This window comes from Aquarana catesbeiana, linkage group LG01 (assembly GCF_042186555.1).
Source record: "Aquarana catesbeiana isolate 2022-GZ linkage group LG01, ASM4218655v1, whole genome shotgun sequence".
In the NCBI taxonomy this organism is placed as follows: Eukaryota; Metazoa; Chordata; class Amphibia; order Anura; family Ranidae; genus Aquarana; species Aquarana catesbeiana.
Genome location: NC_133324.1, coordinates 672,688,337 through 672,711,380, shown reverse-complemented (window position 1 = coordinate 672,711,380; position 23,044 = coordinate 672,688,337). Strand labels below are relative to the sequence as shown.

General features: G+C 42.2%; 1 protein-coding gene across 6 annotated transcripts in view; it reads left to right on the top strand.

The window, feature by feature from the left end:
• Positions 1-23,044, top strand: part of EGF (epidermal growth factor) — a 196,526-nt gene that overhangs the window by 74,376 nt on the left and 99,106 nt on the right. For all 6 annotated transcript variants that reach the window (XM_073602421.1, XM_073602430.1, XM_073602404.1 and 3 more), the window contains 4 exons: positions 2,424-2,654; positions 6,230-6,441; positions 12,008-12,130; positions 13,145-13,267. In XM_073602421.1, coding sequence (XP_073458522.1) covers positions 2,424-2,654; positions 6,230-6,441; positions 12,008-12,130; positions 13,145-13,267 — 689 coding nt within the window. The remainder of the gene's footprint in view (positions 1-2,423; positions 2,655-6,229; positions 6,442-12,007; positions 12,131-13,144; positions 13,268-23,044) is intronic.

Below are 23,044 nucleotides of genomic sequence, written 5' to 3'. Positions count from 1 at the left end.
AGGTATACAGAATACCATCTCTGAATGCACAACACATTGAACCTTGAAGCGGGTGGGTTACAGCAGCAGAAGACCACACCGGATGCCACTCCTGTCAACTAAGAACAGGAAACTGAGGCTACAATTCGCACAGGCTCACCAAATTTGGAAAATAGAAGATTGGAAAAATGTTGGCTGGTCTGATGAGTCTGGATTTCAGCTGCAACATTCAGATGGTAGGGTCAGAATTTGGCATAAACAATGAAAGCATGGATCCATCCTGCCTTGTATCAACAGTTCAGGCTGGTGGTGGTGGTGTAATGGTCTGGGGGATATTTTCTTGGCACACTTTGGGCCCCTTAGTACCAATTGAGCATTGTTTAAATGCCATGGATTACCTGAGTATTGTTGCTGACCATATCCATCCCTTTATGACTACAGTGTACCCATTTTCTGATGGCTACATCCAGCAGGATAATACACCATGTCACAAAGATCAAATCATCTCACCACTGGTTTCTTGAACATAACAATGCGTTCACTGTACTTTAATGGCCTCCACAGTCCCCAGACCTCAATCCAATAGAGCACCTTTGGGATGTGGTGGAACAGGAGATTTGCATCATGGATGTGCAGCCAACAAATCTGCAGCAACTGCGTGATGTTATCATGTCAATATGGACCAAAATCTCTGAGGAATGTTTCTAACACCTTGTTGAATCTATGCCATGAAGAATTAAAGCAGTTCTGAAGGCAAAAGGGGGTCCAACCCTGTACTAGCAAGGTGTACCTAATAAAGTGGCTGGTGAGTGTTTATACAGGTACAATTTTAAAAAGTTAGAATATCCATCAAAAGTTAATTTATTTCAGTAATTCAATTCAAAAAGTGAAACTCATATATTATATAGATTCTTTACTCAAAGAGTGATATATTTCAAGCATTTCTTTCTTTTAATTTTGGTGATTATGGCTTACAGCTAGTGAAAACCCAAAATTCAGTATTTCAGAAAATTAGAATATTACATAAGACCAATAAAAAAAAGGATTTTTAATACAGAGATGTTGGCTTACTAAAAAGCATGTCCATGTGCAGTATAGTATGCACTCAATACTTGGTCAGGGCTCCTCTACTTCACACTGGACCTCATGCAACTTGGATTCTGTGCCTCCCCACTCTTCCTCCAGACTCTGGGACCTTGATTTCCAAATGAAATGCAAAATTTACTTTCATCCGAGGACTTTGGACCACTGAGCAACAGTCCAGTCTTTTTTCTCCTTAGCCCAGGTGAGACGCTTCTGACATCTGATGTCTCTGGTTCAAGAGTGGCTTGACACAAGGAATGAAAAAGGAATGAAATAGTTGTAGCCCATGTCCTGGAAACGTCTGTGTGGTGGCTCCTGAAGCACTGACACCAGCCATAGTTCACTCCTTGTGAATCTCCCCCAAATTCTTGAATGGCCTTTGCTTCACAATCCTCTCAAGGTTACAGTTACCCTGACACCATGGGTCTGCAATATTGAACTTTTTCACAATATTCTAATTTTCTGAGATACTGAATTTTGGGTTTTCACTAGCTGTAAGCCATAATCGCCAAAATGCTTGAAATATCTCTCTCTGTGTGTACTGAATCTATATATGAGTTTCACTTTTTGAATTGAATTACTAAAATAAATTAACTTTTTGATATTATTACATTTTTTTAGATGTACGTGTGTGTGTGTGTGTGTGTGTGTGTGTGTGTGCATATATATATATATATATAATATGTATATAATTTGTAAGGTCTATTTTGTATATTTAAACATATTTTGTTTTGTATTTTTATTAATAATTTTCTTTTTAAAAATACCAACATTGTAAGCTGGTCCTATGACCATCTACAGAAGCTTTATTCTTGCTTCTGCTGACCACTAGTGGCCACTTTCAATATTGCAGCAATTGTGCTTTGTAGTTGTTGAGAATGTTACAAGTTATCAAAGAACAGCAAGACTGATCCCCAGCATGAATTGCTTTGCAGATGAAATAGAAATTACTACAACTTCAATATAGGCTAATAAATGTATTTGTTACACATATTCAAATGAATGGAAATTTGTCCAAGATAGCTGCACACAAAATTGTATAATGCATGTACACTGTATGATAATCAACAAGAAATGATTTGTCCAATAATTCTTTCTTGAGCATGTACATCAGTGTAAAAGTCATCAAGTCAGCCTAACAGGCACTGCGATGTAATACATCCATCCCCTGAATAAACCATCATACCATAAAAAACTTTTAAGCAGGCACTTTTTAGTGACATTTATTGCAAAAAAATAAAATAAATAATAATACTTTATCTAAACTTTCTATTACCAATTACCAAGCATATCTTTATGTTTGAAATTGCATCACCAATGACTGTGCTATTATTTTTATATGTTTTCTTTTTGATTTTCAGTTTTCTGTTCTGGAAATCTGGGAGTTCAGTTTCTGTCATTGAAAGATCCAGATTGAATGGAACTAATGTGACGTCTGTTATTGAAATGAAAGGAGAACTCAAAGCCCTAACATTGGACACACATGACAAAAGAATCTATTGGGTTCGATCAGAACTAGATGCTGCAGAATCAAGCCTTGGCACATGCACTTACAATGGGGAATCTGTAACTGTAATTAAGCATTTAGCCATGTAAGTTTGTACATACATAACATTTTTAACATTTATTTTATTTTATTTTTTTTATTTAATATGTACATTCATTCCCACTCTCCTTACATATCCGCAATTCACAAATGTCTAGAGTTTAAATTCTATTTTAGATTAAAACTTATGTGGACCATGTACCAGGATTACAATACAAACTGTGTACTGCATAAAAAGAACATATCTTACTGGTCATTATGGTTTCTAAGAGTCTTAGATTGTGAATAGGAGAGGAATACACTTTTTATTTGTAGGTTTTACTTTTTTTTTCCAAGTGTATATTATTTTCACTCTCTATTTGAAGTTGGTTATTTTCATTTCAGATTGGGTATGGAACATTTCATGCCTAACAGCTTTAAGCTCCTCCCAAACCATACAAAATCCCTGATTTAACTTAGTAGCACTTAGCCCTGGTCCACATTGTTGCTTTTTGACATGCAATTTGACATGTCAAATTGACGGTGCCAATTTCCGCCAATGGCACCGTCCTAACCGGTGCGACGCTGCATTTGTAGTGCCACACCGATTTCAAAAAGTAGTTTCTGTACTACTTTTTGCGATTTCGGGGTGCGATTTACATTGACATCTGTGCAGAAACCCGCACAGATGTCTGTAAAATCTCAGCCGAAATCGGGACTGACATGCGGGAGTGAAATCATTCAGCTCAGTGTAAACCTGGGCTTAAAGTGATTATAAAGTCTTGTTTAAAAAAACAAACAAAAAAAACATGTTATACTTACCTCCTCTGTGCAGTTAGTTTTGCACAGAGCAGCCTGGATCCTCCTCTTCTTGGGTCTCCCCTTCACTGCTCCTGGCCCCTCCCTCCTGTCGAGTACCCCCACAGCCAGCAGCTTGCTATGGGGGCACCTGAGCCGACTCACAGCTCCGTGTGTCCAGTCAGATTGGCTAACTGACTTTGATGGACAGCCGTGGGAGCTAATGGTGCCGCTGCTGTGTCTCAGCCAATCAGAAAGAGAGTCCTGGATAGCTAAGACACGCGTGGACGTCGCTGCAGAGAGATGGCACTCAGGTAAGTTATTAGGGGGTGCTTGGGGGGGATGCTACACACAGAAGGTTTTTGTATCTTAATGCATAGAATGTTGCTAGGACATGGCGTGACCCCGATCTCTGTAAAGAACCGCGGCTCTTTAACCATGTGATTGGCTGTGTGCATTCACAGCCGGTCACATGTAAACACGAGATGCTGGTAATCGGCTCTCCTCGCCTCACACTGACAGAGTGTGTGGCGAGGAGACCCGATCAGCGGTATCTCCACACAGGGGGACATCTAGGAATGTAATCAGTGAACTGATCATCAGTGCCCTGATTACAATATAGCAATACAGTGTCACCAATCAGTGCCCACCAGTGGCAGCAATCAGTGCCCACCAGTGGCAGCAATCAGTGCCCACCACTGCCCACAAGTGCCACCAATCAGTGCTCATTAGAGATGCCAGTCAGTGCTGGCAATCAGTGCCGCCTATCAGTGTTGCCCATCAATGCCCATCACTGCTCTCGATCAATGCCCATCAGTGTTGCCCATCAGGGCCACCCATCAATGCCTATCAGTGCCAATCAGTACCACCTATCCGTGCCACCTATCAGTGCCCACCAGTGCCGCCTATTAGTGCCCATCAGTGCCACCTAACAGTGCCCATCAGTGCCGCCTATCAGTGCTCATCAGTGCCACATATCAGTGACACCTATCAGTGTCCATAAGTGGGACATATTAGTGCCTCCTCATCAGTGCCACCTCATCAGTGCCCATAAGTGCCGCCTCATCAATGCCCACCAGTTTAGCCTATCAGTGCCCATCAGTGCTGCCTCATCAGCGCACATCAGTAAAGGCGAAAAATTACTTAGTTACAAAATTTACTGAGAGAAAAAAAGTAAAAAACATTTTTTTTCCAAAATTTATGGTCTTTTTTTTAAATAAAAAACCCAGCAGTGATTAAATACCACCAAAAGAAAGCTCTATTTGTGTGAAGAAAATTATAAAAAAATTAGTTTGGGTACAGTGTAACACTGCAATTGTCATTCAAAGTGCGACAGCGCTGAAAGCTGAAAAATGTCCTGGGCAGGAAGGGGGAATAAGTGCCCGGTAGGCAAGTGGTTAAAGTATCCTAAAGTGTGAAGAAGGAATACTAAAGAGTCCTCTCAGTCAGTATCATTCCATATGATAAGCACGTTTTAGCATGTCTCTATTGCTGTTGCAGCTTGATAAATCAGAGCCAGACTTTTGCTACTGTCCAAACATCATGCATTCATTTTGGTAAAATCACATCCATTTCTACTAAAGTGGTCTTATAAATGGGACAGTTTGTAATGTGCATTTTGTTTGATGGCCATACACCCATAGATTTCCTTTCTGCGGCTTACTGAAAGAAAACTAACAGATTCCTCAATCTCACACTGTGGCTAAATAGCCAAGAAGTACAAATCTTCCATTGCGGATGTCAGAATACCAAAACAGTGCCTACATCTGATTAAAATCAGGTCCTGTTTGGCCTAGAATTTTCCAGCTGCCTCCTTCAATTTTTCAACTTAAAGTGTTACTAAACCCAGGACCCTGCATTCACTATATCTGGTCTCCCACAGTACGCAAAACATGGAAATGCAATTATTTTAGTAAATATAAACTGCTAAATACATTTTCTTATCAGCAGTATATAGCAGTCTTTTGGACTGCCATCAGTGTCTGGTTAAAGCTTGTAGGAGGAGGTTTCAATCTGCACTAACTGTCATATCAGGATGCAGGACCCCTGACCCTGTATCTGGACAGTGCTGATTGGCCCTGTGCTGCTGATCTAATGCACCCTGCCAAGAAAAAAAAAGACTCTCTAGCAATACACACCAAACTGAGCATGTGAAGCTCTGTATTATCAGGAAATATTTTGGGGACAGTGGAAGAAGGGGAGGATCTGCGGAGACAGGATCAAACAGCCTTTTTACACAATGCAAAGGATCAACCCCTTAGGTTCCACAGTGAGTATAAGAAGCATGCTTTACCGCATATACAGACTGATTTTACTATTATGGGTTTAGTAACACTTTAAGGATGTCAGACAGAGTGGTGCTGATAGGGCTGTCCACTGATTACATTTCAGCCAGATCATTTCAAATTGGATGAAATTGTATGTGTATGACCAGCTTTAGGACCCTTGATTAAGTACAGTTTACATTAGGATGGCTTTGCCCAAGATCCACAAAAAGCTGAAATGACTTTGAATAAAGCAATTGGTACATTGAAGATAAAATTAAGCACTCATAGTTATGATTTACATAACCGATGTTGTAGAAGTAGATCTTTTTTTTATTTCATTATTTCATATTTTATTGAGTAATCAAAATACATATGAAGGTTTCAAAAAGGAACATGGCATAGACACGTTTAACAAAAGTAATAAACTAATATTTACCATGACATGAGATAGATTGGTATAAATATGGTATCAGCATGTTTAAACCTTATGTTGAATCCTAGTAGAAGTAGATCTAATAATTTATGGCATTTCAAAACTGAATGTAATTGGGCGATGAACTTTCTTTTTACTTTTTAGGGCTTCAAGACAAAATAATGTAGGACTTTCAGTTTTTTATGATCACATCTACTATTCAGAAAGGAAATCTGCTTCCATCAGAAAAATTCACAAATATACAGGAAAAAATTCCACTACCATTAACCTAACACCATACATTGTGGACGTCATCGACATGAAAGTAATTGCTCAGCTGTCACATACCAGTGAGGCTACTTACTCACAGATATCTGGTAAGTTGATTCAATAGGCAGCACGCAGCATATTTAACTTAACGACTGCTAATTTTGAGCCATCTGACTGTTATTTTCAGCTCACATGGCTGTCATTTCTAAAAATAACACTTGTTATCACAAACGGCTATTGTTAAAGCTTAGTGGAGCCCAATACTAGTTTGCGTGATGATTCTGTCTTATATCTATGGCTTCCTGTCTCTTGTAATTTCTTTTACTCTTTTAAAATAGGAGAAATATTGCATTTCTAAATAAATGTCAGTAAAACTGGAACACAATTGATTGATATGGAACCCATGTTTTAGTCCTCATGTTTTTGTAAATCATTAGGCTGATTGGTTTACTACATTTAACCCTTTTAGTGCTAGAGCCTTATTTTTAAACCTTTTTTTGCATACTTTACACAGATGTAGAAGTGATCAGGCATCTTTTAAAGCCTCCAAAATTACTTCTACGAGAAACCTGCAGGAAAAAGGTAAACGTACCTTCTGTAGCAGCAGGTAGTTCATCTTTTTTATTGAATTTTGCAAGGTATTACAAAACAAGACAATAGGCCGATACAACCAAGCCCAGGCAGGGGCAACTGCCTCATACTCACAGAGATACATATTAACAACATAACTTAGTATCCTATAGTGAACATCTATTAGTAGACATTAAAGCTGAGTTCCACCCAAAAGTGGAACTTCCGCTTTTAGCACGCCTCGCCCCTTACATGCCACATTTGGCATGTCATTTTTTTTGGGGAGTGGGTACCTAGTTTTGACAGGTACTTCCTGTCCCACTTCCTCCTTCCGTATACTCGCCGCCTAGGCGACTCCTCCTCTCCTCCTAGGCGGCCCCTCCCTCTCTGCAATCTTCTGGGACACATCACAGGTCCCAGGAGATTGCCTGGCCACTAGGAGAGCGCAACGCGACTCACACATGCACAGTGAGCTCCTGGCTGTGAAGCCGCAAGCTGTCACAGTCGAGTGCCCACAGTTGCAATTAAGGCAAACGCGGAGAGAAGGGGGAGAGGAGCGAGGCTTTAGACGGCCGCATCGCTGGACCATGAGGCAGGTGAGTGTCTGTTTATTAAAAGTCAGCAGCTACACTTTTTGTAGCTGCTGCCTTTTAATAAACAGAAAAACGAGTGGGACTCCTCTCTAAGAAAAGAACCGATGGTTCGTGGCTCAATCACAAGTACAAATAATAAGCAGGAGCATCCATACCCATTTGGGAACTCCTCTCCCAGAATAATATAATCATTACTCCATGGATTCAATGGAGTGGCTGTGGAGCGGTTATCTAATCAACATGACCAAACTTTATAAAACTTGTTAGGACAACCTCTATTTAGGTAGGTATCTTGATACAGGGGTAAATAGTAATTAACCAACTTCATTCAACAATGGACTGAGGGAGGACAGGACATTTTCCAGCATAATGTAATTGCAGCCGGTAGTTTGTTTACATGATGGTGCTTCAACTTGATAAGTGCTATGTATATTAACCAACTTCATCCAACAACGGACTGAGGGAGGAGAGGACATTTTGTAACATAATGTAATTGCAGCCGGTAGTTTGTTTACATGATGGTGCTTCAACTTGATAAGTGCTACGTATATGAAGTCAAGTAATTAAAGAGGAGCTCCAGGCTCCCCCAAAAAATTAAATACTGTAGCTGCTGACTTTTAATATTTTGTACTTACCTGTCCAGGCATCCAGCAGTGTCCTCATCTGAGCTGATTCTTCAGCTTCACAGCCGGTTTCCTACTGCGCTTTGTGAATGGGCCACAGTCTCCTGGGATCTGTGAAGGGGAAAGGGGAGGAACTTCCTGCTCAGTTTGCTGCGGCGTACTGAGCCGGAATTTGGAGAGGGTACCTGTCAAAACCAGGTAACCACACCCCTTCCCCCAAAAAAGGTGCCAAATGTGGCAGAGGAGGGGGGGGAGGAGGCAGACAAGAAGAGCTTCCCCTTTTGGGTGGAGCTCTGCTTTAAATAATTGGTGTGCTCACACTAATGGAATATGGGTAAAGGGAAAACTGCTTCCCTCTCCTGATGGCACAATGAAAACTCATATTCTTTCTTCCAATTTCCAAAGTCGAGGTGCATCTTACACATCAAGGAAAGGGGTGAGGCTTCATGTGAACAGGACTTTAGCACTTTAAGGCTCGATTCACACTAATGCGTTTCTTGATGCATTTTGCATTTTGCAGCAATGCAGGGACATTTTTTAACATGGGTTCCTATGGAACATGTTCACATCAATGCATTTTTGTACCTCTGCATTTTTGGAAAGGGTCGGAGACTTTTTTTCCCGCAAAATGCAGTGTATTGCTTGTATTAGAATTCAATGGACCTGCATCCAAAACGCAAGTACCGCGTTTTTACCGCGATTTTACCGCAATTTGAGCTTTGTTTTTTTTTTAATTTCTTTTTTTTTTAATAAGGGGGCCCCCAGATCCTGGCCCCCCCATGTGATGTCATCTGGAAAAAAAGTAGTGTAGTGTTAAAAAATACAGTAGACAGTTTTTGACAAGTCTTTTATTAAAAATCTTCTTCTTCTTCTCCGCTTCTTCCTCCGGTCTTCCTCCATCTTCTCCCGCATCTTCATCCTCCAGACTTCTCCTTCTCCCCCTGCTTCTTCTTCCGCTCTTCTTCTGTCTTCTTTGTCCAGTGTTCTTCTTCCTCCCTCCGACGACCCTCTTCCGATGCTGAGTCCCGCTGATCTGTCAGCGCCAAAGTCCTGCATTTCTTAAATAACGATGGGGGTGTGGCAATCGGATTATGCCATCCGAAGGTCACGCCCCCTTGTGACATCACAGACCCATCATGCCCTGGGCTGTGATGTCATAAGGGGGCGGGGTCACTAGATGACATCAACCGGTGACACAGCCCCATGCCTATATAAGTCATTGCGCACCGCGCACACGGCATTACAGCTGGAGAGAGCGTCGGGTCAACATCGGAAGAAGAGAAGAGGGAAGAAGACAATGGAGAAGACCGGGCAAGAGCTAGCAAAAGAGCGGACAATTGAGCAGAAGAACTCAGCAGAAGGCACCGAACAGCGGGAGATGAACCGGAGAGCACGGAGAAGAGAGTGGAGAAGTCAGAAGAGACTGCCTAATAAAAGACTTGTCAAAAACTGTCTACTGTATTTTTTAACACTACACTACTTTTTTCCAGGTGAATGGGTAGGGGTACAATGTACCCCATACTCAATCACATAAGGGGGCGGGATCTGGGGCCCCCTTGTTAAAGGGGGCTTCCAGATTCCGATAAGACCCCCGCCCGCAAACCCCAACAACCACCAGGCAAGGGTTGTTGGGAAGAGGCCCTTGTCCCCATCAACATGGGGGCAAGGTGCTTTGGGGTGGGGTGGCAGAGCACCCATCCCCCCATGTTGAGGGCATGTGGCCTGGTATGGTTCAGGAGCTCGTCCCCTCCCTTTCCTGACCTGCCGGGCTGCATGCTCGGATAAGGGTCTGGTATGGATTTTGGGGGGACCCCCACGCCATTTTTTTAAAAAAATTTTGGCATGGGGGTCCCCTCCGAATCCATACTAGACCCAAGGACCTGGGGGGGGGACCCCATGCCATTTTTTCTCTCGATTTTTTTTTTTAGCCGGCAATTCTTTTTTTTTACATTGAGCAGGAAGCCTGCTGACAGCTGATGACTCATCGGTTGTTAAGGACGTGGCAACCGGCTATATACAGTGTAAAAAAATGAAAATAAAAACGCAAATCGCTGTAAAAATGCGTGTCAAAAAAACGTGGCAAGCACCGCAAAAAGCACTGCATAGATGTGAATCGAGCCTAAAGGAACACTGCATTAGTGCTAACATGCTGTCATATGTAACTTTTTTCATGTCTCTATGTTTGTTGCAACCCAGTATAGTGAAAAGGAAAACCTAATGCCCTGTACACACGATAGGATTTTCTGATGGAAAATGTGTGATAGGACCCTGTTGTTGGAAATTCTGACCGTGTGTAGGCTCCATCACACATTTTCCATAGGAATTTCCGACACACAACGTTTGAGAGCTTGCTATAAAATTTTCCGACAACAAAATCCCTTGTCGGAAATTCTGATCGTGTGTACACAAATCCGACGCACAAAGTGCCACGCATGTTCAGAATAAATTAAGAGATGAAAGCTATTGGCTACTGCCCCGTTTATAGTCCCGACGTACGTGTTTTATGTCACCGTGTTCAGTACGATCGGATTCTCCGACAACTTTGTGTGACCATGTGTATGCAAGACAAGTTTGAGCCAACATCCATGGATTTTGTTGTCGGAATGCCCGATCAATGTCCAACCGTGTGTACAGGGCATATCACGCTCATACCTAAAGATGAATGATAACTGTACTAGTAACAGGAGCATCCAAGCTATGAATCAGGTGCAGCTGTGCATGGTAGCCAGTCAGCTTCTAACTTCAGCTTGTTCAATTAAGCTTTGACAATAAAACCCAGATGCTGATTGGTTTCTATACAGAGCTGCACTAGATTTTGCATGCTACAGTTTTAGTAAATGAACCCCTATGTGTCCCAGAGTTAGCCTCATGTATGAAAAAGCCAGTTATTCCAATCCAGATAATAAATACAGGCATACCCCACTTTTAAGTACACAATGGGGTTTATTTACTAAAGCTGGAAAGTGCAAAATCAGGCTCACCTCTTCATAGAAACCAATGAGCTTCTAACCCCAGATTGTTCAATTAAGCTTTGGTAATAAGACCTCGAAGCTCATTGGTTTTTTGCAGAAGTGAGCCTGATTTTGCACTTTCCCGCTTTAGTAAATAAACCTTATTGTAAATTAAAAGTGGGGTATGCCTGTATATAGGCATATAGCAGTTAAAGGTGCAGTTATGTCAGGAACATTACATAGTTCCTTTATAGTAATTTGTTTTTGCAGATCTCAGGATTTAGGGAGAACAGTTTATACAGAGTGCGATTTGCTTTTACCCTCCCTACACTAATTAAAGTGCCTGTAAACCCTAATAATGAACTGTTCTCATGTTCTATCCCCTGGCCTGTTCTATACACCACTGAAACTGTTTTGTTATATATACGATAAGTGCAACCCCCCCCCCCCCCAAAAAAAAAAACCCCAAAAAAACTGTTGATCATGTCAGAAATAAAAAAATAGGTTTATTTCATGTAGATGTGGAGGATGGGAGGGATTGAGAGGTTTAACAAAAGACACTCAACACTCCACAACAACGTTTGTGCTTTCAGCCCACAAAAGGACTGAGTGCATTTCTGGCAGAATATCAGGTATTATTCTGTACTTGCAGGGTCTTCAAGGGGAACATATAGGGATTGTGCATGTATTTCAATTTTTTCATTTTGGTCTGACGTTTAATGACACAAAATACTGTACAAGAAAATCTTACAATTTTTTTGATTGGGTTTGTTTTAATTGATCAACAAACTACAGTATTTTGCATAATTTGTTGCCCTAACTTTACTGAAAAACATGAAAATAATTTTGCTATATATGAATTCAGCACAAACATATTTTGTATAATATTGGGATTAAGGACACAATAAAATACTCTTATGTACTGAATATTTCTAGAGCCTGATCTTTGCGATGAGGGAACTGACTATTGTACAGGAATATGTCAAAATGATGCAGCAAGCCAGCAATGTAGATGTATAGAAGGGTTTCAACTTTCCATTGATGGAAGACACTGTGAAGGTATGATGGACCCGCTTTCTTTGATTACCTTTGAGATACAGATAATAACTGATTTAATTTAGGTAATCTAGTATGTGTAAAGCTTTATAGTATTCATAAGTAGCATCCGTGTACACAAGAGTTTGGCTGCATGTAGCCATTCACTTAGCGTGGCATCTGTGGCTTCTGGAAATTGACACCAGGCATATAAAATACCTTAGAAACATCCATGTTCATGAAACCTAAGGACTAATTACCAGCATTTCCTCTTTACTGACTTACAATGTATTGTTATGCACTGTTTTCATTATGAAGGTGACCATCTTGGTATATGCAGGGCTTTGCTTCCTTATGACAGAGCCTCCAGCAAAGAGAAAAGTGAGCAGCACAACAGTGACATCACCAAATCTTACTCCAAACCTCATGTGGCTACCAGTTAGAGGCAGCAGTGCCTTAGTCCCTCACTTCAAACACTAAACTATAAGTTATTGAATCAGCCAACAACCCCCCCCCCCAAACAGATTGGGGTGGGCTTTTTCTTTAAACCAGGGAAAAACAGGTGCCTGGGGATGTATGTATTCGGAACACTCTACTCTCCCTCCTCCACTAACCCATAAAAGGAATTTCCCTTTTAAAATGACAAGTTCTGTGGATTTTATCCCTCTTTGTACATAACACACGTGTTAAAGTCCTCAGACCCTCCTCATTCTAGTATTTAAGGAATGAACGTCCAGCTCTGATGAAAATGAACACTGTAAGAAAAATATGTTTAATATTTAGAAAAAAAGAAAACAGTTCCAGCTGTTAAATTATAAATGTTTATTGAGGAAGGTTAAAGGTGGGAGGCTCAGCTCACTAGACTTTCTATTTCAGGTGAACCTAAACATGAAAGTAAAACAGCTGAGATGGGTTGTTTTAAGTTTCTGCCCTGACAAGTCATTTTGTAGTCTCTATTAAACACATGACATGAATATTTGAAAAATGTATAAGTCTAGGTATGTATTTTAAGTTACATCTTTATATATTTTTCTTTAGATATAAATGAGTGTGCTCTTTGGACCCATGGTTGCACTCTTGGCTGTGAAAATACACCAGGTTCCTATTTTTGTACTTGTCCAAGAGGCTATGTTCTTCTACCAGACAACAAGTCATGTCATGGTGAGTTCTTTCCCATTTACATCTATATAGTGTTGTTTCCACTTTTAAATGCCATCACTATGCACATTTTCTTTGGCACAACTGTGGTAGAATCTAATTTAAGAGAACATCTTTACTTCTGTTCCTCCATAAGGCCACAGACACACTAGCCCTTTGGCCACATGCATAACATCCTAACTTTTTTGAGTGCCCAGGAAGCACTGGTACAGCTTCCAGCCTTGCTGTCAGTGGGCTATCAAATTCTAAGACAGGCTGAAATACACAATCACTGTATGCAGCTGGATGCTGTACTTAGTTAGACTTGTGTGTTAGGGCTGTATGTGTTCAAGGATGTATACACTGCATTCTAGAAATTCCAGAATTGGCCAAAAATGCTGACCAAGTGATCCATATATATACAGTGGGGACGGAAAGTATTCAGACCCCCTTAAATTTTTCACTCTTTGTTATATTGCAGCCATTTGCTAAAATCATTTAAATTCATTTTTTTTGCTCATTAATGTACACACAGCACCCCATATTGACAGAAAAACACAGAATTGTTGACATTTTTGCAGATTTATTAAAAAGGTAAAAAATGAAATATCACATGGTCCTAAGTATTCAGACCCTTTGCTGTGACACTCATATATTTAACTCAGATGCTGTCCATTTCTTCTGATCATCCTTGAGATGGTTCTACACCTGCATTTGAGTCCAGCTGTGTTTGATTATACTGATTGGACTTGATTAGGAAAGCCACACACCTGTCTATATAAGACCTTACAGCTCACAGTGCATGTCAGAGCAAATGAAAATCATGAGGTCAAAGGAACTGCCTGAAGAGCTCAGAGACAGAATTGTGGCAAGGCACAGATCTGGTCAAGGTTACAAAAAAATTTCTTCTTCACTTAAGGTTCCTAAGACACAGTGGCCTCCATAATCCTTAAATGGAAGACGTTTGGGACGACCAGAACCCTTCCTAGAGCTGACTGTCCAGCCAAACTGAGCTATCGGGGGAGAAGAGCCTTGGTGAGAGAGGTAAAGAAGAACCCAAAGATCACCGTGACTGAGCACCAGAGATGCAGTCGGGAGATGGGAGAAAGTTGTAGAAAGTCAACCAGAACTGCAGCCCTCCACCAGTCGGGGCTTTATGGCAGAGGGCCCGTCAGAAGCCTCTCCTCAGTGCAAGACACATGAAAGCCTGCATGGAGTTTGCTAAAAACACCTGAAGGACTCCAAGATGGTGAAAAATAAGATTCTCTGGTCTGATGAGACCAAGATAGAACTTTTTGGCCTTAATTCTAAGCGGTATGTGTGGAGAAAACCAGGCACTGCTCATCGCCTGTCCAATACAGTCCCAACAGTGAAGCATGGTGGTGGTAGCATCATGCTGTGGGGGTGTTTTTCAGCTGCAGGGACAGGACAACTGGTTGCAATTGAGGGAAAGATGAATGCGGCCAAGTACAGGGATATCCTGGACAAAAACCTTCTCCAGAGTGCTCAGGACCTCAGACTGGGCTGAAGGTTTACCTTCCAACAAGACAATGACCCTAAGCACACAGCTAAAATAACGAAGGAGTGGCTTCACAACAACTCCATGACTGTTCTTGAATGGCCCAGCCAAAGCCCTGACTTAAACCCAATTGAGCATCTCTGGAGAGACCTAAAAAAGGCTGTCCACCAACATTTACCATCCAACCTGACAGACTGGAGAGGATCTGCAAGGAGGAATGGCAGAGGATCCCCATATCCAGGTGTGAAAAACTTGTTGCATCTTTCCCAAAAAGACTCATGGCTGTATTAGATCAAAAGGGTGCTTCTACTAAATACTGAGCAAAGGGTCTGAATACTTAGGACCATGTGATATTTCAGTTTTTCTTTTTTAATAAATCTGCAAAAATGTCAACAATTCTGTGTTTTTCTGTCAACATGGGGTGCTGTGTGTACATTAATGAGGAAAAAAATGAACTTAAATGATTTTAGCAAATGGCTTCAATATAACAAAGAGCGAAAAATTTAAGGGGGTCTGAATACTTTCCGTCCCCACTGTATATATATATATATATATATATATATATATATATATATATATATATATAGATAGAGAGATAGAGAGATAGAGAGATAGATAGATAGATAGATAGATAGATAGATAGATAGATAGATAGATAGATAGATAGATAGATAGATAGATCATCTGGTCAGCATTTTTGGCCAATTTTGAAAAAAAAAAAAATATATATCCTCCATTCATCGTATCCTTCATGAGTCGACACCTCTTACTGAGACCACGCATCATGATATGGGAAAATGGTCCCATTTGATAGGCAGATCTATTTCAATCCAGATGTGGGATAAGATTTGGTCTTCTGTTTCCAAGTCTTCCAAGTGTGTGACCCAACGGGAGACTTTTATGAAAATTCTTATGTTTTGGTATAGAACCCCTGATGTTATTCACAAATATGATCCTTCAGTCTCGCCGCGCTGTTGGCGTTGCGGGACTGACACGGGTTCCTTATTCCATATATTTTGGCAATGTTCGATGATCCAACCATTTTGGGGTGAGGTAAGGCTCCTGATACAGAAAGTGCTGGATAAATCTCTCCCACTCGACCCCTTACATTATCTGTTGGGCCTTCCTTTCCCTGGCATAACCAAAAGAGCCAACCAGCTTCTTTCTTACATACTACTGGCTGCCAAAAGACTCATTCCCCTGTGTTGGTTGTCCAATGCCCCTCCTCCTTGGCCCAAATTTTTGCAACTAGTGGCTGATATTCGGAGCTATGGAATATCTAACAGCCTCAGTACATGACACTATCCCCCAATTTGAAAAACTGTGGGAATTCTGGGATAAGTCGGAGTTTGGGACCCCTATGCCAAATACTGATTCTTAAAATTTTACTGGCATAGATTTTCCATGTGATCATGACGTTTCCCCCCCATTTACTCCACTTTTACATCTGTTGTTTAGCGTTGATTATCCCGTACCACATATCCTCCATGGACTCTGTGTTCTTTCTTTTATGTGATTAACTTATGCTTTTGATTCTGTACTCCTATTTTTGGACTGCTTACTTTGTATATCCTGGATATATTGTGCAGAACACTCTTGTGCTCTGTAATTGTGAATTCTGTTCACATGTACTTATTCTGTTTTGATATCAAGATGTCTTCAATAACTTTATATTCTATATTGTACAACAATGCTGTACTTGTTCACTTTAAAATATAAAAATTTAATAAAAATACAATTATAAAAAAAAATACTAACAGCTACTTACAAAGCAATCTACAACTCTACCCCCAGCTAAATCACTGACCTAGTCTAAAAATACCAACCTCTCTCTCTCTTCCCTTCTCTTCGTTCTTCTCAAGACCTCCTGCTCTCTCATCACCTCCTCCCATGCTCATCTCCAAGACTTTTCCAGAGCCTTTCCAAGCCTAGGGAACTCCTTACCCTAATCTGTCCGTCTATCTCCTACTCTATTAGCATTTAGACGATCCCTAAAAACTCTCCTCTTCAGAGAAGCCTATCCTACCCACACCTAACAACTGTATTTTAATTTTGTCCATCTGATCATCCCCCACAGCTACTACCCTTTGTTCCACTTGGCCCTCCCTTCTAGATTGTAAGCTCTAACGAGCAGGACCCTCTGATCCCTCCTGTATTGAATTGTATTGTAATTGTACTGTCTTCCCCGATGTTGTAAAGAGCTGCACAAACTGTTGGCGCTATATAAATCCCGTATAATAATAATAATATAAATATAGTACTTATTTACAATGTTTATGTTTTAACTTGTTTTAACTTTTTTGTTTGAGTATAGTGCAATCTTTGTACCGAACATGCTTGAATCCATTTACTATTGACTGACTCACTACTTTTGCATAGGCTTAAGTGTGGCTTAATTATGCAAGAATCCAGCTACACATATCAATACCAGTGTGCAGTTGCTATTTGCACACCCAAGTATACTAGGGATGGATTAAAATGGTCCTAAACTATTTTTTTTTACCGCATGAAGATAAAAACCTCTCACTACTTGTTCTAGCTCCCCGTCCCTAAACACTTACCTAACTGCACATTTGCAGTGTGCTCTGCATTCATGGCACACTGAGTGTGCCGTGAATGCAAAGAGGGCTGTGACTCCTGTGCATATGTCCTGTCACCCTGTCCCCGATCCAGTGCTGTGCCAGCTGCAGCAATGGTCCTCTCTTTTCCTGCTTTCTCTGAGAGCAGCGGGAGTCAAAGGCTCCTGCTGCTGTCAGTCAAACTCGTTTAAGGAGGGAGCGGGGAAATGTCTTGCCAGTGCTATATTTGTCTATTGACGCACACAGCCTGGTTTAAGAGTGCGCCCCCATGGGTGCCCCATAGCACATGGCTTGTTAAGGAGGCACTTGTAGGAAGAAGACGTGGACAACGAGGTGGGTGACTTTCAGAAGAGGCAGTAAGGGACTGCACAGAGCAGGCAAGTATAACCTTTTTTTATCTTAATAAAAAAAAAAATAAAAATCTTTAATATCACTTTAATATGTTTGGGTTTAGTTCCTGAACAGTTTTGTGAATTTTGCTTGAAATTTACAGACTCTGAGGCAAACCCTACTGAAGTCTATAGAGGATGGTCCTGTTTATTCAATTCTGTCCATTTGCAGGACCAATAAGCAAGTTATTATCAAACAAAGGTCCTGGGAGACCAGGCCCTGCCATAGGGAACATGTGCCCATTCCAAAATCGAAAAAAAAAAAAAAAAAAAGTACTGTGACTTACAAAGAAATATTAACAGATCCAACATGCACTGACAATATGGCTGTTGTGGGCTGGATTATCCTTTCCTTCAGGTTATTGGCTATTATGACTCAACTGACCAGGAGCAAAGGCTATGCACTGTATATTAGGGGTTCTTTCTTTCTGATGCCAAATTTAAAATTTTCAGCAGGTTCAAAAACTTTGCAAATCCTGGGGATTTCCTGTGAATCTGAACCTCATCCCTTGCCCCTTCTTTTACCCAATTGCATGTCTGTAAGGCTTGTTAAGCTTACTGATAAATTCGGATGAACAATTTTATTTTGTTCTAGGATTGACTTGCTTTAGTATTCCTCTGCTAAGTTTTGTTAAAGCGAACATGAAATTCCCAGAATTCGGACGAAAGTGCATTCGGACGATAACGAATGCACATGTCTAGTTAGAACCCCAGGTGCGTTTCTTTTGCTGTCTGTTGGTAGATTTCTCCTTTATAGTTCCTGTCAGTCCCATTCATTAGAATCTATTGGTTTGTGTTGTTGGTTCTTCATAAATTCTAGATATGTCTATGGTCTAGTTACACTTTAATTATTATTGCCACTAATTACATAGTTGAATGTTATCAACAACCTCATAGGAAACTGTCACTTATGTTAGTTTATGAGTACTCTCGCTGCATTAAAGCAATTTAACAAATTACATATTGCTGCTTTAACGACTCTCATTATTTTGCCGCCTTCTTCTTTGCTCACTAAATTAATGAGAATGTTTAGAATAGCTCTCCAATGTGAAAGATTACAAATTTCCTGTAAATGCTGTTTTATTGTGAGGTGACTATTGCGGAGTCAGATAAATGCATTGTAATCTTTGTCTGTGTTTTGCAGACATGTTCGTGCAACTGTAATTTGTCATTTCAATCTATAATGTTAATTGTAGGAAGTGTGCACAATGGAATTAGCTTCAAGACACAGATTTAACGATTCATTGTTTTAAACATTAGTTATGCAACTATTACATGAACTAATCTTGTGTGAATAATTACAGGACAAAAGATTTACAGATTCAGTATTAAAATAACAGCTTTTTAATAAAGGTGTTCAGTGCTCACTCCCCACTTTTTTCCTGTTAAAATGTGGGAAATGCATTCATCAGCAAATGACAAGCACATACAACAGCATGTTTAAAATGAAAAATATGAGTTCCTCATAATGGGCAGTAAAGAATATAGGCAGATTTTGCTGTATATTGGTGAGTGATTGACAGATTGGTTGATACTTGTGTTGCATTATACACAACTTTTCACATGCAATGCAGCTGGCATTTAAACTTGTAATAATTGGGTTGAGTAGGTAGAAGCTGAATAAATTCAAGAAGCTTTAGCTTTATGAGTGATATTAGGCAGACCCCTCACCATCTTCCCATGTACAAGTTTTCATCTACTATGAGCAGCTTACTTGCCTGAACATTTGCTGTGTGCAGCAGGGTTTTGATATGTCTCTGGTCTTTTAGGGTCTATTCCAAGGATATGCAATTAGCGGACCTCCAGCTGTTGCAAAACTACAAGTCCCATCATGCCTCTGCCTCTGGGTGTCATGCTTGTGGGTGTCAGAGTCTTGCTATTCCTCATGGGACTTGTAGTTCTGCAACAGCTGGAGGTCCGCTAATTGCATATGCCTGGACTGGGTTACAAGCAGGGCTTTTTTTCTCAGACAATAGGTGTAGGAACTCCCCCTTTCCGAGTCACCCCTTTTCTCCGCCCCTACCCACCTCCCAGTACTGTCCCTTTTAGACAATATAGAACCAAGTATCATTTTGAGGTGCTAAGTAATTTGTATGGAATTTGGTAATAATATCAAGAAAAGCAGTAAAATAGATCCCCTGCATCCAGCAACAATAGATCCCCCTAACAACAATGAACCAACCACAACAAAATTTCCCCGCCAGCAACAATAGACTCCCCGCAGCATCAACAGATCTCCGCACTGCCAGCATTAATAGTCTGTCTGGCTAGCATCAACAATAGACCTCTCCCCCAACAGTAGATCTCTTTCAACAACAACTGACTCCCCAGCAACATAAGACCCCCCCAGCAACAATAGGTCCCCCACCAGCAACAATAGACCTCCCCAGCAACAATAGACCCCTCTTGCAAAAATAGATCCCCAGCAGTGAGCATCAATACCCTGCAGCACACCCCAGCACCCCTTGCCATTACATACAGTCAGTCCAAGAGGTGCTGGAACTGCGTTCCCCCGCGTTCCCGCTGAAAAAAAGCCATGGTTACAAGACAGTGGTTGGTGTTCAGTGGGATGACTGCAGTGCTGATGTGCTGATCGCTGCATATCTCACTGTTCATTTTTTTTTTTTCTAAACAAACTTTATTGAAACGTCACATAGGTTCTACTGGCGGTTGTGCGGTGCAAGATGGTGGACTGCCTTAGACTGCGCTGAAAAAAAGTATGATCTGAACCAGCCAGCTAGGAGACAAGATAAGTTGCCTTGTCTTTCAGTGGTGCTGTGGTGGGACTGCACTGGAATAGCCACTTAACGCAGTCCTTCTGCATCTGGTGTGAATGTACCCTTAGAATGCATAAAGAAGAAAAATAATAGAGACTAAGCCCTCATTTACTTTGAATTTGGCTTTGAAATCGTGTGACTTCATCGGAAATTGCACAATTTCAAAGCTGCATCTCAGTGCAATTTTAGGTGCGACTTTCAAGAAATCTGTATGGCTTCATGCACAGATGTCTCTGCAAGTTGCACCCGAAATCGCCATTAGTAGTGCAGGAACTACATTTTCAAATCGATGCGGCACCACAAAGTTGGCATTGCACTGATTTGAACAGGGCCATTGCCGACAATAAGGTGCGACTTGTCATGCGATTTGACCTGTCAAGTCTCTCCAATGTGAACGAGGGCTCAATCATTACTAAATTGTACACAATCATCATTCAATCATTATTAAATTGTAATAACTACTAGCATATGTGTAGCCATGCCCCCATGGGGGTTGCTGAAAATTGTGGTTCAACCGTCACCCTGCCCAGCTCGACGTCCATCTTACAGTCACTCAGTAACACAGACCAGTTCAGAGCTTGTTTTGTTTTGTTTTATTGAGGGGATTAAACTTGGATGGGTATTAGGGAATTATGGGATGCCCAGGAATTGTAGAACAATTAATTGTGAATTATAAAACAATCAATTATAAATTGTAGAGCAATCAATTGGGACTACTATGTACAGGCCCGGATTTACTCCCTTTGCCGCCCCAAGGCCGGGCCCTTCAATGCCGCCCCCCCACACACCACCAGAAAGAGCCCCCAGACATAATACGGTCAAAGACTGCAGACATGATACAAGAGACGGTCAGAGACTGCAGACATGATACAGGAGACGGTCAGAGACTGCAGTTCCTATGGACATTAGTAGATAATGGCCGATCGGCCCTCTCACCTGACCCAGCGATACAGCAATGGTTCCCCTGATCAGGAGTCTGCTCACTCTGAATTGCCTGTGGCGACTCCGCTGTAGCACCCAGATCTGTATTCCTGCAATGACTCCATTCCTTTCTCCGCCAGGGATGGCGCCAGGCTGTGTGGCTTTCCCTCTGGTGGCGCAGGGCAGCGGGGTTCTCTCTCTAATGGTGTTCCCTCAGCACTGCCCTCTCCCTCTGGAGCCCTGGGTGTACTTTCCTGGGTGTAGACCCCCCAGGACAAACCACCCCCTCCATTAGTACAGACCCTCCCCCCCAGGACAAACCCCCCTCCATTAGTACAGACCCCCACCAGGACAAACCCCCCTCCCTTCATTAGTACAGACCCCCCCAGGACAAACCCCCCTCCCTTCATTAGTACAGACCCCCCCAGGACAAACCCCCCTCCATTAGTACAGACCCCCCCAGGACAAACACCCCTCTATTAGTACAACCCCCCCAGGACAAACCCCCCCTCCATTAGTACAGACATCCCAGGACAACCCCCCCTTCACTAGTACAGACATCCCAGGACAAATCCCCCCTTCACTAGTACAGACCCCCAGGACAACCCCCCCTCCATTAGTACAGACCCCCTCAGGACAAACCCCTCCTCCATTAGTACAGACCCCCCAGGACAACCCCCCCCAGGACAACCTCCCCTCCATTAGTACAGACCCCCCAGGACAACCCCCCTCCATAAGTTTACAACAGAACAGATGGAGACAGGCTTGGGCGGGAGTGAGAGACAGAGGAGAACATGCCCCCCCCCACAAAGACCAGCCGCTCCGATCTCCGGCGGCTGCTCTCCTTCTCTGACAGGAGGAGGGAGGGGGACAGGCTTGAGCCTCGAAAAAAACAGCAGCGGCGGCGGTGACCTGCGGAGGGAGCTGCCTCAGTCTGGACACAGAGAGGAGGAGGAGGGAGAGGAGCACTCTAGCACTTCAGCGCCCCCACCTCTCTGGCGCCCTGGTGCACTGCATGCTGCTATGTTAGTGTGGGGGGCGGCCGAGAAGTCATTGCAGGAGCTGCGCCGCCCCTGTACCACTGCCGCCCCGAGGCCTGGCCTCGGTGGCCTTGTGGGAAATCCGGCCCTGACTATGTACACTTACTGTACATACACCTCAATCTTCTCTCCAGCACTTCCCTTGCCTGCAGACTGTCACTCCTCCAGACTGGCTAGCACCATGTGTGCAGGCCTGACACTGCTCCAGCCAGGCCTTAATGAACTGCCTTTTGCGGGCAGGGACCTTGGGCCCTTGTGGCGTGGAATAGTTCAGGTGCTAGCTGTCCTCTGCTCAGCTACCACTCCCAGATAGCTCTCTTCAGGCCCTGCCAGCCAGCCTGCTGCAAGGACACCTTTCCACTGCCCTTCTCCACAGTCCTCTCTCCACTGGTTCTGCACCCATCTCTCAAACTGCAATCTCCCAGTTCTCTCAGGCATGCCTCCCCAGTCCTCCCGACTGTGCTCATTCACCAGCCCTCCTGGCTGCGACCAGTAGTCCTTCTGGAGACTCTTATGCCGCGTACACACGATTGAACATTCTGACAACAAAATCCATGTTTTTTTTCCAACGGATGT